The sequence below is a fragment of the Opisthocomus hoazin genome, chromosome 5 (genome assembly GCF_030867145.1).
Source record: "Opisthocomus hoazin isolate bOpiHoa1 chromosome 5, bOpiHoa1.hap1, whole genome shotgun sequence".
Lineage (NCBI taxonomy): Eukaryota > Metazoa > Chordata > Aves > Opisthocomiformes > Opisthocomidae > Opisthocomus > Opisthocomus hoazin.
In genome coordinates, this window is record NC_134418.1 from 73,271,397 (window position 1) to 73,288,824 (window position 17,428).

The window sequence follows — 17,428 nt, forward strand, 5'->3', positions numbered from 1 at the left end:
AAGTACAAGACCTGTTAGATCAACATTGCTAGTAATTTGGTAATTTTGAGTATATGAATGCCATTGAACTTTAGTATCTTTTCAGGTTTGTGATGTAATTCTATCTTGACTGCCTTAAATATCTATAAACATTTCAGTCATTTGTCCACTTTAATTAAGAGAATTCACTCCTGCTTCATAAAATACTGTGAGGTTGGAATTGAGAGTATGAAGTATATGAAAGTACAACATGAGTATATTAGGCTGTTTTATTGTCAGTCAGAGAGGGAAAAAGCATGTTACAATACATAATTTAATCTTTCCTGTTTTCAGGAAATTATCACCTCCAGGTACTTGTCTTTGTTCTTTGTCCTGTTGGTATTAATGTGTCTTGTTGGTTTGTTTGGGGTTTTTCAATAAATGGTTTATACTTGCTATTCTTGCTGTTCTCTTCAAAGTTTCATATACTCCCAGGGTCAGTAACAAAAGCTGAGAAGTTGAAAAAATAAGAGCATTTAGTCTAGAGGAGACAATAATTTTCATGTCCATGAAATGCACCTGCTGGAAAGGAAATATGTTATTCCTGTCCCTGGTGAAAAGAACAAAGAAATAAAAGGCTTAAATTACAGCAAGTAATGAAGGTTAGATGAAAGGGGAAGTTTTCTAATTGCAAGAATAATGAAATATTGAAGTGTATTGAAGTAGACTGCCTTGAGAGATTGTGAAGTCTCTGCTATCAGAAGCCTGTAAGGCCAGATTAGTTATATACTTCAGGGAAGTGATTTAGGCACACTCATTCCTAATTTGAGGTGGGGCAATATTATGTCTCAAAGGACCTTCCAGATATATTTTTATGATTCTGTGACTGATCATTGAATTTCACACGAGACATGGCTTAAAACTTTCTGTAGTAGTGTTTTTATTTCTGATGTTTCAACAAAAATGGGCATGACAGGGCAGCAACACGAGCTGCCATGCTATCTTAGTGCTAAGATTCTTCAGAACTTCTTCAGTACGAATTAATCTGTTGTTGCAATTAACTGGATTCAGTTAAAGGAGAGCAAAAGCTATTCTCTTTTAGTATGTTAAGGTATCCATTATAGCCTTGTGTTATTGTTCAGTTAGTAGTCAGTAAGAGATTGAAAATCTTTTTCTCACATGAAAGGAGTATACTAAACAATGTTATTTTGTCAAATCTCCCTAAATTTACTTTATTTTTAAAGAATTGCTTATAAAATGTATTTGCATGGGAAAAGATTGACTTAGAAAACACTTGGAAGAAAGGAAGGGTGATGATTGTGGGAACAAGTATGAGACTGAGAATGGAACAAGCATGAAGTTAAGTCAGATTTAGAAAGCATTATGAGAACAAAAAAACCCAAAACACTCCTAAAAACCCAAAAAACCCTGAAAATTGATTTATTAATAGCAGAAAGAAGGGTTATAGTGTAGGCTGGAAAAAATACAATCTAAATGTAATTTAACTTTACAGAGGGAAGTGAAACAGAGTCTGTAGCTCATAGCTTAGGAACCATTTTTTTCAAAACTAGATGACTCTTAGGCTTCGCTCATGATCATCTGTGAACATGCACAAGCACTGAAAGTTTTAGTTCCTTTAGTGGCAGACTTCGTCACGCTGGGATCACTAGAAAGACTGCCGCTGGCCTCAGTAAACACACACTGAGTTCACACAAAGCGCAGAAACTGTCATGCTTCCACACACCTTGGAAGACGTCTCCTTACCAGCTTCATATTTTCTGAAGAATGCTGATCAAGAATGTAAACCTGTCAGTTGTGTTTCATCGGCTTTCCTTCTGCAGCAGTCTGTGGAGTTAAAAAGGTATCGGACAGCGGAAATTACTGTCTGATGCCCACATAAGGAAAGAATTCTTCGAAAGACTGAGTAATGATACATACACTGCAGCATCAGAAGCCTGCTGATAAGAGTTGTCACTTGCATTTGAGCAGATCAGTTTGATTCAAGGTCTTCTTTAAAGTGCAAGATAGTAATTCTTTTCCAGTGTGGGTGCATTAGCTAATAAATCAATGTTTTCTTTTCTTTAATCCAGTGTAACCGAAACTGCAAATTCCAAAACAAGGTATTAATGATGGATTTAGTTGGTATGTTTTAATACCAGTTCCTGAACTGATGGGTATTTTTGCAGGCAGAAAGAGACTTCTGATAAGAATAGCATTCACTTTTTAATATAGGTAGTATGGAGTATTTGTAAACAGATTAGCACCATGTGACAGTAAAATGCCCTCCATATGGGCATTGCCAAAAGCTAGAGTATTTTGCAAATCAGTGCCCTTGGAACACGAATTCTGTTGTGGCATGAATCTGCAAACAACTTCAAAAAATACTATTTAAACAAATTAATATTTTACTTCTGCTGCTTGTAAAAATGTTCAGATGAATGTATAAAATAAAAAGTTACTGTATTTCACCTGTATGCAGAGGCTGTTTCATAGTATGGTAATTTATCTATAGGGATTAGAATTTAAAGCTCATGAAAACCCTCATTAAAACATCTATTACTCTTCTATTGTAACAATTAAAAAATGAACTCATAGAAGGCTATATTAGCTTTTACAAATAATCTGAGAGGTCAAATTGTGTTTTACCTTATACTGTAGTCAAAAATATGAAATATGCTATCTCATTGCTGCAGAAACTCATTTTTTGTAGCAATTTTTTTTATTTATCACTAAACCATGGAAGGTAGGAAGTTTTGCTAAAGTTAGTTTCTGCATCTGACCTTTCTTTGATGACGTTTCTATTACAACGGAATATGCCCCAAAAAATCCATTTCTATTGAAAATATTGGTCGGCTTGGGTTATTTTAAAAAAGAAATAAAAAATGTTAGCTATTTTTTCCTAGTATTGCTGGGTTTGCTGGGTCAGTGGTATCAGATTTGCTGCCAGGCTGTTATCAGCTGTACCAGAGATTTGAAGAATGTTACACTCATAAAGAAAATGAATTTTTTTTATAAGTGCAATGTGCACCAAAGGATAAAAAAAAACCAGAAAATGCTTCTGAAATTGTTGTTGTCTCATGCAACAACAAAGAAATTGAAGTTTTCTCATTAGTGATAGCTGAACTGCAGTGATCATTCTGTACGGTTTATAAAATGTGTTCAGTACTCTGTGAATATTACCTAAGAGAAGATATGTTTTTATTGAAAGAACTTCAAAGGAAAATTACTTAAGAAGTTAGCATAAGAAAATATGATTGTTAATCACTGTTGGACAAATATCTCAAAGTAAGAAACAATTTCCTGATTAAAACACCTGACATTGGAATCCTACAGAAACACTTTTTGCCTTGAGTTGGTGCCATGACCAATACAAAACATCATGATTCTTTCCATAGTGACAATCTAAAGACCGTATTCTGAACTTGAGGAAAAAAGTGTATATCTAAAAAGTCTATTGACAATAAGCGCTATCATAGCTTTATTATTCATCCTTACAACAGTGCAAACTGCCAGTAGTAAAAAAATTAATCAGTCCCCAAACAGTAAACAGATTTCTCACTGTTTTTTTTTTTTAGTTAAATTTAAAAAATTAGCAAAATTACTAACAATCTGAATGTTTGCCAAGGACATAGGGTTTGGGTTTGATTTGGTTTTTGTTTTTTTTATTTTAAGGAGAAGATAAAAGGGTGTTTATATAAAAGAACATACTTATAATTTCCTCTGACCAGGTGGCACATGTTTAAAAAAACCAAAAGCCTTCATATAATAAATTCTTTCAGGAGTCACTCACAATTGTTATTTATATTGTTCATCAGAAGAGTCTTACAGAGACCTTTGTTGGTTCAAAACCCAACAGCCGTGCTGGCAAAAATCCCGCTGAGTGTCTTGAAATTCTTTTCACATTTTTTGATATAAAAAACTAATTTCTGAAAGAGGCAGTCATGAAAAATACGCAGCATTAACACAACATCAGGTCTGATTTTTAAATTTGCCGAAGATACATATTCAGGTATGGATGCAGGCTCTCCTGTGAGCTTACCCTGTTGTGCTGGCAAAGCACTCTTGAGTTGAAGGAGAAGACCTGGAGGAGCAGCACACTGTCAGCATGAGCTTTAGTTCATTTAGCTCTGTCATAGATGCTTGTGTTAATGGAGTGAGGTTTCTTTTCACCATTTGGAGTTGAGACAAGTGAAAATAAAACATAAGAAAAGATTGGTTTAGCTGTTTTAGTCATTGAGCTAATCTGTCAGCAGCTTGGACCAACACGCAGAAAGAGGTGGGAGCTGCTCGCTCTGAGGACTCTTTATTATCCCTTCAGTCTAGACCCTTCCTCCTGTCCTACAGTCTGTTGAAGTTGTGTCATTTAAGAAGCCAAGATTCACTGTCAGACTTTGTAGGTCACCTTTGGGAATACATGGTGTTTCAGGTTCAACAAATACAGAGTCCAAACTCCTTCAGAATTCAGTGAATTTTGTCCCCTATTTGTGGAACTGGTAGTGTCCTCACCCCCCTTCGAAGCGACTGGAGCATCTGTCGAATGGGAGAAGCTGAGGGAGCTGGGTTTCTTTAGCCTTAGAAGACGAGGTATTTATGCCCTTCTTACCGGTGGGTATAAATACCTGACTGTGGGAGTAAAGAAGGCAGAGCCAGACCTTTCTCTTTGGTGCTGAGGGAAAGGGCAAAAGGCGATGGACACTAACTGAAATGCAGAAAAATCCATTTAGACAGACTGTGATATGCCCCAGGACAGCTACTTGGTGCTCTTCTGTCCCACTCCACTGTGGGGATTTAGAATGCTTTTGCCTGTGTTACCTGAGTCATTCCTAGCAGTCAGGATACACAAATGTCAACTTTCTGGTTGCTTCTTTTTTTTAGTAATAAGACAGGCCAGCATATAACTCATTGTTTATGTGTCAAATTAACTGAAATTGCCTTGGTCCTTTCACCAAGGTGATAATGGATGTTTTGGAAATGTTGGACATTAAAAGAAATAAATATTTTTTTGAGGGTAGTTTCAACATATATCAGAGTTGCAAATCTCAGACCTTTCCTTGGGGTACCACTTGATATAGTCACTATAGTAGGAGTCCATAAATCCTTTTCCTGATATCTTGTAAAATACATGTGTTTAAAATTCTGCAACCTGAATAGCATCGCATACTGCAAGCTCTTAATCCATGAAAGATGGATGCAAGTCAGTATCTGTGCTGAAGAAGCTATTACTCTTCTCATACCAATGTATATTATTAAACACCTATAATCTTCCATAATTTGACATGACAATTCACAACTTTCCAGCATGCAATTGCATCCTTACAGGGTTCTCATTCACCCAGTGCTCAAGCCCTTATACGCTGGGTCAATAGGAAATTGTGATGTTTTTAAAACTTATGTTTTAACTTAGTTTTTTCTGCAATTTTTTGACTTTAACATCATATCCGTTGTGCAGCAATAACAGCTTTTATACCTGTCTATAAAAATCTCAGTAATGAAATGCTTGGGGTGTTTGGCATTTTCTAAATAACATTATGAATTGATTTAATTTGGAACTGATGGCATGATGCTACTGGGTTGTCCATGATATTCTGGAAACTAAAAACACAGAAAGTCTGACACAAGTGTTTCAAAAATAAAATAACCTTGAGTCATTCAGATGTCACAGACTAAATCAAGTGCTGCCCTTTTTTTGATGTGCTGGGCTAATTATTTCTACTAATGTAAATGTCAGTGCAATGAACACTTATTTGCTGTGGCATAACAAATAAATGGCATAGGAAATCAGCATATGAAGAAATTCATCATGTCCTCGACTCTGTATTATATTGCTTCAAGTCAAGGGTTTACAAAACAATTCAGGTTCATATTTTTTAAAAAGTATTAGAAGTACTTAAAGTAAAAATAAAATTAAAAGGCAGTAAGTATATCTGAATGTATTCTGATTTTCCCATCTTTTTTAAAGATTCTGAACTTCAGAGCCTCTATACCTTCTCTTGATAGCAAATAGTAGTTCTCTACATTTTACTGAACAACCTTTGTTTTATCCTCAGTGTCTTTCAACCTAATGAGGATATCCAGATCTACAGCAGTGATTTTTTTGAAGTGTGTGGGAGGGTGTTGCAGTAAGATGAGGTCCTCCAGATGTTCCGCTGGCTCCTGTCTCTCCAGTTCTTGCCGGGCATCTCTCATACACCCCTGATGTGCCCCTCTGATGGGCAGCAGTTTTGGCAGGTAATGCTGGCCAGCAGCGGTGCAAGACCGACTGGAAACATGTAGCCTGGAGGTTCAAAACCATCAGCTGATGTTTTCAGGCTGCGTGATGCCTGCTCTTGGTAGCTGTAGGAAAAAATCACAGTGGATCCGAATTACTAGGTACGATGCTTTCGTTTTATGGTGATGGGAACTTCACAGGTGCTTCAGGACTATGTTGTGCTTATTTTCTCTGTGTAATACTTATAGACAGATCTGTTATATTTGGCAGTTCAGATGTAAGCTCTTTTTCATTGTTTCATGTAACACTGAAGAGATATAGGAAAGGACACACAGGAGATGTTGAGAGCTTAAGCGTAGAGATGAGATCTTTGGATTTTAGACCTTTTCTATAGATCAGGCTACCTTGTAAGGGGCACATCCTTAGGGGAAATAATATTCTGGTTTTCATTCCTGATTCCCTCAGCCAGTCACTGGACCAGAATGGATGTTGCCTGTGTGTGGAAGTGGATGAGCACTTGACTTCAAATTTTGGTGCTGTGGTGCTAATATTTCTCTTTGATAGTCTTTTGCTAAAATTTAGCATCAATCAAAAAAGGGGAAATCTTTCAAAATGAGTAGTTTTTATGATTGTTCCACCTCTTGGGGAAGAAGCGTAACGCGGATGTCTGTCTTCCTATGCCTGTAACCACACCAGAACAGAAATTTTGGAAATAGACACCATGTGATACTGCAGTGGATTGGTAATAAACAAACGGTGGTATATCTAGCAATACCACCTCTTTAAAAGGTGATCCTTAGCTTTATTCTGATAAAGGAATGAATTTAATTGTTCAGTCGTTTCTGATGTTTCTTCTTATTGTCTTGTTTGGTCAGTGTAGCTGGTCAGAGCTTAAAGTCCTGAGAGTTAACTGTGTTAGGAAGATGGAAAAAAAAATAGCAAATAGTCTGTTTCACACAACACTATTTACAAACACTAGACAGAATATTTTATTTCAAGAACAAAGGGGAATCAATCAGTGGTTGTTTTTATGCTTCTCTTGAAACATCCCTGAAGGTGTCTTATCTCAGTACCTCTTTACCACTTTTTTTTCCCTTGTGCATCTTTTCCTAAGCAGGAACAAATGCCTATGTTCTACGTACGATTATTTCCTAAAATTCGTTAAACTATTGGAAATGGTTATGCTGATCAGCATATGATGTTTATTTTAATGTGTTATTTGATTGTATTTTGGCGTTTAGTAAAATAACCCTAGAGCTAGAGAGCAAATCCTTAGGCTCAAACTGAATCTGTAATTATCTCTTCTTTTTTTTACAAAGGTACATTTCCATTGATATATCATCTTCCTTTGCCCGAGTCCTCTCTAATTGTCTGCCTCCACAGAGTGAAATTAAAAATAAATGAGTTATTCAATGAAGGCACTTGTTTCTGAGTTCAAGCTTTCAAATGTCACAGCAGAGAAGTTTTTTCCCCCTCTGAGGGATCTAATAGTCTTTGAGTGAGTTTTTTGATAATTGTGCTATTTTTGGGGCTTATCATATTCTCTGTAATTGAACCAGATGTTGAGTCTTCTCTAGAGGAGAAGGATCTTCTGAATCTGTGGAGTACTGTGTCAGATGTGCATCCCAAAAGGTTTGAAGTTAATGTGAAAATGAAATAGTAAGGCAGATGCTGTATGTAATGTTGCTGTAGGTGGGTAATCCCTTTTGGACCGAAACACAAAAAATGTGCAACTCACAGCTGCACACTATATATAGCAAACAGTTGGATGATAAATTGTTGTAGGATTTTTTTGACAGTCAAAATCCAGCTCTTTGTATGAGGAAAGGCTGAGGGAGCTGGGCTTCTTCAGCCTGAAGAAGAGAAGGCTGAGAGGGGACCTTATAAATGCTTATAAATATCTGAAGGGTGGGTGTCAGGAGGATGGGGCCAGACTCTTTTCAGTGGTGCCCAGTGACAGGACAAGGGGCAACGGGCACAAACTGAAGCAGAGGAAGTTCCGTCAACATGAGGAAGAACTTCTTCCCTCTGAGGGTGACGGAGCCCTGGAACAGGCTGCCCAGGGAGGTTGTGGAGTCTCCTTCTCTGGAGATATTCAAGACCCGCCTGGACGCGGTCCTGTGCAGCCTGCTGTAGGTGACCCTGCTTCGGCAGGAGGGTTGGACTAGATGATCCCCAGAGGTCCCATCCAGCCCCTACCATTCTGTGATTCTGTATACAGAGTGGTATTTGCTATTATAATAGTGCTGCAAGGATTAAAATAGTTCTAGAGTTCAAGATGCTAAGGGCTGTAGAGGCAGACTGCGCTGCTTGTGGGTGACTTACAGAAATGTTTTGGAGGGGAAAACCCAGAGTATGTTTCAGCTAATCAGCTGTGCTGGTTTTTCATTCCTATATATAGATATATCACTAAAGAATACATGTAAGCATTGCTTCTATGTTAGGGTGAGGTACTGGGGAGGGAAGGGGTGCCTGGGCCTTCTCCTTTCTCATACTTTGGTTTTTGCTGGAATGAAGACCTACTGCTTATGCTGAAAGGAACAATAATGTTCTCCTGTCATGCTTCCCATTCCATAGCGCCTCATGTATACCAAAGAGTAGTGTTACCCTTGCAGTTATAGACACATGTAGAACCAAAACTTCACACCAGTCTTGCAGTGTTACTGCTATTTAAATACATGAGAACCCAGAATGTGCAAATAACAAGTGTATTCTCCAGAATACTTTGTCTCCCGTAATCTGTGCCTCAGTAGTTTTCTTAGCCACAGATTAATAATCCTTGATAAATTTGGATAAAGGTTGGAACCCAACCTTATTTGATTATTTGTTTGAATTCTAAACCCAATTCTGTGCTGAAGTCATAAGGTATTTAATGGGATGAATTTAGTCATTTTTAGTGTGGCTGCTGATATGTTACCCCTAAAAGGAAGAAATCATTGTGTTGCCTTCTTTAGCATTTCTGCTTATGCTGTGTGTTAATTTTATTTCATTTTAGCCTATCAGCCTATGGTTAAATATGTGTTCAGCAAAAATTCAGAATCAGAATCCGTTAGCACATTCTGCCCTGTGAAGTGACATTATGTTCACCTACTCAGAATTGGTGTTTCTGAGATTGACCATAGAGGTTGGGATATCCTGTGCATACTTACAAGTAGCAACACTATCTTGGTTATTATAATCTAGTCATTATATCAGATAGTCATAACCTGTGTATAACAAAACCAGAGTTTGTTCTAGTTTGATGCAAAATAGTGTAATTTGTCAATGTATCCAAAAAGACAGAGAACTGAGAAAGAAAAGTAGAGAATATATAGGGAGAAGACCAGGCCAGAATAAGACTAGTAAAATATTTTTCCCTTCTTTTTTTTCTTGCCATCTAGAGATGCTTTAGAAATGGGGGGGCTCTTCCAGTCATTGTCATCTGGAGGAAGGGGCATGTGAGAATACATAGAAGGAGTTTTACAATGGAGCCTTTTGGCAGTTTTAAAACATTCCAGAAACTGTGTTTCAAGGTCTTTCAAAATGCAATTTGTTTACCCTTAGGCAGAAGTGAAATGAAGGAACCAGGTTTCTCAAGTGCTTTTGTATCTTGTTAAGCAATATAGCAAAATCAAGAAAGGAGAAAAAATCCTTCAGTTACTGACAAGGGAGATATTTAGTTGAGGGACTGGAGACAGTTCTGACTGCTTCAGAGCTATAGAATTTTCGCTGCTGAACTCACTCTCTTTCCAGAGAGTTTGGCTGTGAAACTCTGCATCCCTTCCTAAGCCCTGTTTTGTGCTCACTGCAGAAGTAAAACTCGAATGTGTACGCAGGGTGAATTTTGTGAAGTCCAATCCCTCTAAGGGCCACAGCATACACCCCCCATTGAGATTATGCTGTCTGAATACCACTCTGAGGAAGCCACTTGCGAAGGCGTTGTATTTAATTCCCCCCTATTTTGAAAGGATGTTAGAGCTGTAAAAATCACCATGGTATTGATTTGTCTTAACATATGTAGTTTGATGGGAGACAGTTAAGGGATTTATTAAAAAAGAATGAAGAAACAATCCAAACAAAACCGTCAGTGATTAAACAGGGATTTATGATGGCACCAACACTATGTTTTTGGATTTGTTTGCTTCCTATTTCCTCTTAGGGCAATGTAACCCTTCCGAAATATGAGCCACAGCAAGACTTCAGTTCGCTTTTTGTGTTTCGCATGATATTTGGATTTATATTTGTCCTTTTGCTAGATTAATTTTAGTGAATGTATTTATTTAACTGTATTATGTTTGCAAGAGGGCCCCCTAGTACATTAGACTTGTAGATGATATCAGGTAAAGTAACCACAAGTAATTAATATTTTTTAGGAGTATTGGCATCAGAATGCAAACAGGCAGCAGGAAACCAGCTGTAAACTCTACTACTCAGCTTTCTTTCAGTGTGCTGCAAACTTGCCAGTTAAGTCATTATTTTGGGGGGAAAGAGGCCAGCACATGAATAAAGAGTCACAAAAGTAAAGTTTATCATGCTTTTAGTAGTTTTGATAGTCTTGAAATTTTAGGACCAAGAGGTTCGCACCAGCTGTACCCATATTAACAAGGGATAGAAGTTTAGTTGAAGCCAGTCTGTCTGGGCCTGACTTTTAAAGAGCCAGTTAGTGCTTCAGAGTGGGTGATTTTAGGAATCTCGGCTCAAGAATGGTGGTTAATGCTGTTGCAGCCTGTGTTCTGCCGTATGCTTCTGATTTAAAGAAACAAGCTATTTAATATTATTATTGGAACATTAGCATTATTTGAACTCAGGAATTATTGAAATGAATGAGTTCATTTGAAGGACATGAAAGGTTAGATATTTTGATGACATGAAATAGTTTTATCAAGACATCTTCAGTTTTTCCAGGTGTGAACCTCTGACTTGTATAAGATAGGACAACAGAGCATTTTTTTGGAATACGTCTGCAAATGTTGTAACAGAGGTATAAACACAGGCTGGACTGCATTTGGGGGATATGTAGCATAAGTTACCTTTAATATTAAAACTAAAAAAAGTAGTTCAAGCTAGCAGAATGTGATGGATTTTTCTCAGTAACTCGGGGATTTATTGGAGAGCACTGAGCTCATAGCACCTTGTCCTGAATATCCAACATTCACAGAAATATCAGCTGACCCAAAGCCGAGGTTTTCTGCATGGATCTTTGTCAGCCAGGATTTCTAGAATCCTTTGCTTGAAGGTAACCGGCCGTGCCTGGCATTCTTCACTTATGGCTTACAACTCTGAAAGCCTTCGAGCCTCAGTTTTAAAGATGGCTTAGCTACCAAATTCACATCATATAGCTTGGCAAACATTTGTCTGTCCTAAGAAGAGCAACCCCAACTGAAAATGCTGGGACAATTTCACTTGGAGCCACTGCATATCGTCCAGTTTTGTGATGCCAGGCTTGTAAAATCAGTAACAGAAGATGGATGAGTCCAATGTTCATTGGGTTTGTTTACTTCATAAATGAAGTTCAGAGCATTGCTCTTTCACATATGCTAAAGTTTTTTGTAGACCTTTCAGTATTTCCTAGTAGAAGCCTGATCAAATTTTGCTGCCTCAGAACTGCTTTCCAAGTGTGTTTTCACACACCCTTTGGTAACAACGTTTATAAGATGCATTATAAATATGCCCATCATTCTGGACAACTTACTGGTTCCAACCTAGAATTAATGGAACTAGAGTTTTCCTGTTCCTCCTAAGCAACAGTGAATTGCTTGCTCACTTTCTTCAGCATAGGTATGGTAGATAATCTTCTTTGCTTATAAAGATTTTCTCCGCTTTTTTTTACCACGTTTTTTGTAAATTAAGCATTTAGAAAAAGGCTAACTTTATTTGAAACCTTCTGCAGCTTTATACTACTTCCTACAGATCCAAATTTTATGTACTTCTAATGTACTTCTAATAATACTTTTCTATTTTATTTTTTATAAAATACAAGCATTTTCAGAAAGAATGAGAAAAAAAGAAAAGCTCTAGAAAGATAAATTTGTTTAGAAGTGAACCAAGAATTTGGAGTCTGGAAATAGGAAATCAACTTGGCAACTGCACGTTGCTTGGGGATTTTTTGTTTTGTGGGGTAGGTTTGTTTGTGTTTTTTCCCCTTATCTACAGGATTTGAAAGTTCTTTGAGTCTCTTTGCTCTGTGCTGCTAACGTAGTGACCCTGGCCTTATGGAATAGCAATAACTCATCACTAGCTATTAAAAAAAAAACAACACCAAAACAAAAACCACAAAAAAACCTAAAAAAAAAACCCAAACCCCCCCAAAACCCTAAAATTAAAGGGGAACATTAGAAGTTGCTGAGTAACTATATCTCAAATTTTGTACAAGTGATAGTTTAAGGAAAAAATCAAGGTACTTCATGAGTTGAAGTATGAGGCATTTTTGAAACCTGGTCAATTTTAATTGTCCGTTTAACTTCCATGAGCTTCTTGCCAAGCAGTTATAGCAGGACACTGCTCGGAAGAGAAATGTTAGGCATGAGTTGTTTGGCATAGTTCTATCAATTGTTTGTCAAGAACAAAATTCATGGTTTTCTTACACTATTTAGAAAAATAGCTTCATTTACCACAGTAAAGTTTCAATATTTACATTGGATAAACTGAATGGTTTATTTGTGTGTGCCATATTGTGAGTGTTCTATAATAATGCAAACTGTGTAGGTATGTATTTATTTGTTTGTTTGTTTACTGTTTTCACAGACACTTCCATTGGGGCTGGGGGACGGACAGCTCTTTACCTGGACTGATGGCTTGAAAAGGAAGGACTGGCATGATTATGAAAGCATTCAGAAAGATGCTATGCGTTCAGGTATACATAAGTTCAGAGCAAATTTAAGTGGTTTATTCATTCTTTCTCCATATGGTTATTTTCTCTTTTTAAGTCAGATAGAAAGCATTCCTAACAGCCTGTTTTTGATTTCGGCATGTCACAAGGACATAATGCTCTGAACATTCTAATAGCTATATAATGATTGTACAAGAAAATGGGCAAAAATATTATTAACAAAGTATTTTTCAGGTTTAAATTAGTTGTTATACTGTGACCAAATATAAGCAAGATGTTGGTTTCCAAAGGGACGTATGTTACAACTGAAGGTGAGTTGTCCTTAAATCAGTGGGTAAAATCTGAGCCCACTACCTATAACTGTCAACATCCAAGGTTATGTTAGAAACAAACTTTGACCCTTTTACCATTGTTGAATTCCAATCCTTTAGTCTTGCTAAAGGTACTTCATTTCATTCTGACAGTCTAAAATTGTTTGAAAATAGGAGTGAATTGTATTTGCAGATGAACTGAAGGACACTTTGTTACAGTGAGTAATGTAATTTTAATGTACCTTCACGTACTGTACGCCGTATGTGCAAAGAAAGGTTAGTGTTCTTCTTTCTGTCATCAGAACATGTTCAGATTTGAATCTTTCTTTTATAATTTACAACTATTCAAGAGAAGATGGATTAAATTAAAAGGAAGGATGGAAAGAAGGGAAACAGCAATTGAATTGCACCTTAATAGGTGTCTGTAAGTCATTATTTTACAAAAGCCCATCTACTATGACAAAATAAATTATGTTGTCTTGATCACAATGTCAGAAGACAGCCAACACCTCCCCCAAAATACCTCCATAACTAAATCCAGTTGACAGATTCGTAAGACTTCGTAAGTGCTTAATTTTGAAGGAGCCTGAACCAGTAAGTTATTTCAAGGGTAGGTTAATTCTATAAACCACTTTTCCCTTTATCTTTTGAATCCTTTTGATCACTAACTGAAAAAATTATCCTTTCTCTCCCACATATGCTTGGAAGGAGAAAAGATGGGGAGAGGAATGAAGTTATTCTGCCCATCTTAGGAGTTGTCAGATCAGCGTTAATTGTGTTCCAAATTGCCAAGTGTAAAATGACAAATATCTAAGGAAGAATGTACAAAATAGAAGCAGCATGGAAGTAGAAACATACATGTGTTTTCAGAATATCATGTTGTCTTGTTGGACTGGGCTTTTTTATGGATGTGCACTGATGCTTTGGCAACATATTTTGAATTTCCAAGTGTGTAATGTGGAGGCCATGTGTTTTGGACAATAGATGGCAATACTTACAATTATCTGATTCATAGCTATAGCATTGCCACTGCAATGCAAGCCATTGCATGGTCTCGACTAAGAAATCAGCAAAACACGTTAAGTGGGCTTGTAATTCCCAGTCCTACTTGTATCATTGTAACTGTAGTAGAACACCCTAGTGTGTGAATATCTTTTCCAGTAAACTTCTGTTCTTGGTAATAGTAATATAGTAACTTAAAATATTGTGACTTATGTTTTTATTGGCTTCCTTGTGATAGCGTTTGCAGAGTTTGACCATTTAAGAAATTGTCTTTAATGACTTGTATCTCTCATTATTATTCGTTAGATTAAATTAGCTTTTAATGATTTTTTTTCTTTGAAAATCACAACATAGTAATACAAATGCAAAGTATCTAAGTGCATTCTTTTAGGACATACTATATAATTTCTGTCCCTATTAACAAAACAAAATAACTGAAATCAACTTTTAGTTAAAAATTACCTGGAGAATAAACCCTACAATCTGAAGGGACAAAAGTAACACCAGTGAAATGGTGCCTCAGGACATTTCAGAAAAGGCAGTTAATGCTTGTTACACAGCAGAGTGAAGTCTTTTTAGAAATCAGTTTATCTGTTTATTTGTAAAGCTTACAATTTCCTAAGTACTGGGAATGTGAATTTCATAAAAATGTAGCTATGGAGAGGTGCTAGTTTCTCCATGGCTAGTGTTTCTGTTTCAAGGACAAATATTTTGATTCCCTTTTAATCCACCAAATTAAAAGCCATGTTCCTGAGTTTGAGTGCTCTCCTTTTAATGGCAATCAATGAATTCTTTTAAAGCTAAAGAGAAAAGCCATTTGCAAGACATGAAGAAAGATGGTACTATTTCTGTTGATTTCAAGTGTTCCAGCTTATCTTTTTTAGCTCTAAAATGACAAATGATCTTGCATATAAGTGCTGAAGTCAGCTCATGTTACTTTTGGCTCTGTGGGGTTTTGTTAGACAACCTGAGGTTCAAATGTATATTTTTACTGTTTCTACCATTAGTTCACATTCTGTTAGCATGATGGTGGTACTTGAGAAGGATCTTACACGTACATGCACCTGATGTAGCCAAAACATAATTAGTATAAAGGCTCTTGCAGAGATAGAGACTTCAATAACAGGTACCACTTTTCCAAATTCTAATTTACATGGAATTTGCTCACAGTATAGACCCTTCCAAGGTCAGATTCCCTCAGCTGGAATTATTTGCTGAATTCCTGTTTGAGTGGAAAACGCCTGTGTGTGCTTCCCATCTGAGAAAACAAAGAGGGGTACAGATGCAATCACACTGTAGCTACTTCTTACTGCTCGTGTTCCATCAGTGAGGGTCTGAATCTGTCTGGTGTTCACTTGGTGCTGCACATAGCTTTTATTTAAGGTTCTTTGATAGCTTAGAGTCCCACTCTGTAGAATGTCAGTTTTACATCAGGGGACACATGAACTAGTAGCTACGCGTGTAATCTAAAGACCTGTGATATGTATTCATGGTGGGTATGTCTTGGGATGAGGTGCTTACAATTGGAAAATACATATCTTGTGTGTTAAGGATAGGAGAAGCACACCTGAAGCTGTTTCACATAGCGAAGTCCAGGCAAGCCTTTTGAAATGCGTGTAAGCTAATATCTAGACTTGGACATCAGATCGTCTGTTTTTAGTGCCCTTGTGAATTGTTACTGTGTTCTCAATGCAAAAGCAGTGTACTCTTCCTGGATATGTGCGTGTGTGTGTGTATTCTACTCCACTGGTAATGATGTTACAGGAGGAAATGAGCTCCTTAAGGAGGTACACCAATGTAAGGTACCACAGGTGGTATGGCCTGCAATTAAGACAGCAGTCTGGGAGTCTGTACATTTAAGTAGAATTTCCGGTTTTCTCACAGGTATTTAATTTTCTTTGTAATTTGGTTTCTTGGAAGGAAATAACACATTCTGGTTCTGTTAAGAATGTTGTAGGATGTTGTGTCTTACTGGTGGAGAAAATGCTAAGCAGTCTTTGGAGTCATAATTCCTTAACATCTAATTTGTCCAACAGCCATATTTTTTCTGTACCCTAGCAAAAATCTATAAATTAGCATGTGGTGTGGGACTGCACTGCTGTCAGTTTTGCTTATCACAGCAAGGTCCAGTGCACTATACAGAAATTTATCTGAGATATTACCATGATCTTACTGATACTGTTACAGAGATGTACAAAACAGCGATCAGCTCCTGCACCTATGCCCAACTGTATCTTCTGTAACAGAATACCTACCATACAGCCACCACTGAAAGGAAATTATCATCCAGTCTGCTTGGATTTTCCTCTCTGACTTAAACCATGTGTCATTTTGATTTAGAAAAGAAAAAAAATCGAACAACACAACTCTAGAATCAGCAACTTGCATTTTCTGGAGTTAACTGGACACATGGGTTAAAAACTCCCCACTGACAGATCTTCAGATACGGTTTCCATGTGAGTGATTCCTTCACCTCCAGAAATGATGGTGCAATAGCAGCACAAAAGGTTACAATTTAATAAATGATTTCCTAGTAGTCAAATACAAGGTCAATGAAACCGATAATTCAGGCCATCCTGGATAGGTCATTTTCTTGCAAAGATGAATTGACTTGGGGATCTACAGGTTACTTGTGATGTATTTTCTGCTGCGCATAAAAAGACTAAAGTGATCCTAGATAGATATGAGAAGAAATTAATTTACATGGTACCTGTAGAAGTATTATTGGGTCAGTCATTGTAGATGGAATGCCCAACTTTTCTTTAGAAAAATATGTATGGATCTTTGCGGAAAAAGGACATTACATTGAAAGCATCATGATGTTGAGTGTTGATGTTTTCCAAATAAGATGTCCCAATTTTTTATTTCAAAATTATGCTTTATCTTGGGACTTGATTGTTCTACAGTTCCCAAAATGGAGAGTTTTTTAAAAAATAGTTCTTTTTAAATCCGCCAATTATTTTTTCCTCTGTTGAGAAAATACAAAATTAATTATTCATGTGTTCCTGTTGCTCACCTTTCCTGTACAGAACTCTTGAAACTCGCAGGGCAGCCAGGTGAGACTCGGGAAAGATATTGGTCCAGATGATTGAGAGATGAGTCTGTTATGCTTGAGAAGCTTCCCCGTACTTCTTTTCATGG

General features: G+C 37.0%; 1 protein-coding gene across 6 annotated transcripts in view; it reads left to right on the top strand.

Moving 5' to 3' along the window:
* The window catches only part of GALNTL6 (polypeptide N-acetylgalactosaminyltransferase like 6), a 635,741-nt gene that overhangs the window by 286,866 nt on the left and 331,447 nt on the right, over window positions 1-17,428 (top strand). For all 6 annotated transcript variants that reach the window (XM_075421728.1, XM_075421729.1, XM_075421730.1 and 3 more), the window contains one exon: window positions 12,890-12,998. In XM_075421728.1, coding sequence (XP_075277843.1) covers window positions 12,989-12,998 — 10 coding nt within the window. In that variant the 5' untranslated portion in view covers window positions 12,890-12,988. The remainder of the gene's footprint in view (window positions 1-12,889; window positions 12,999-17,428) is intronic.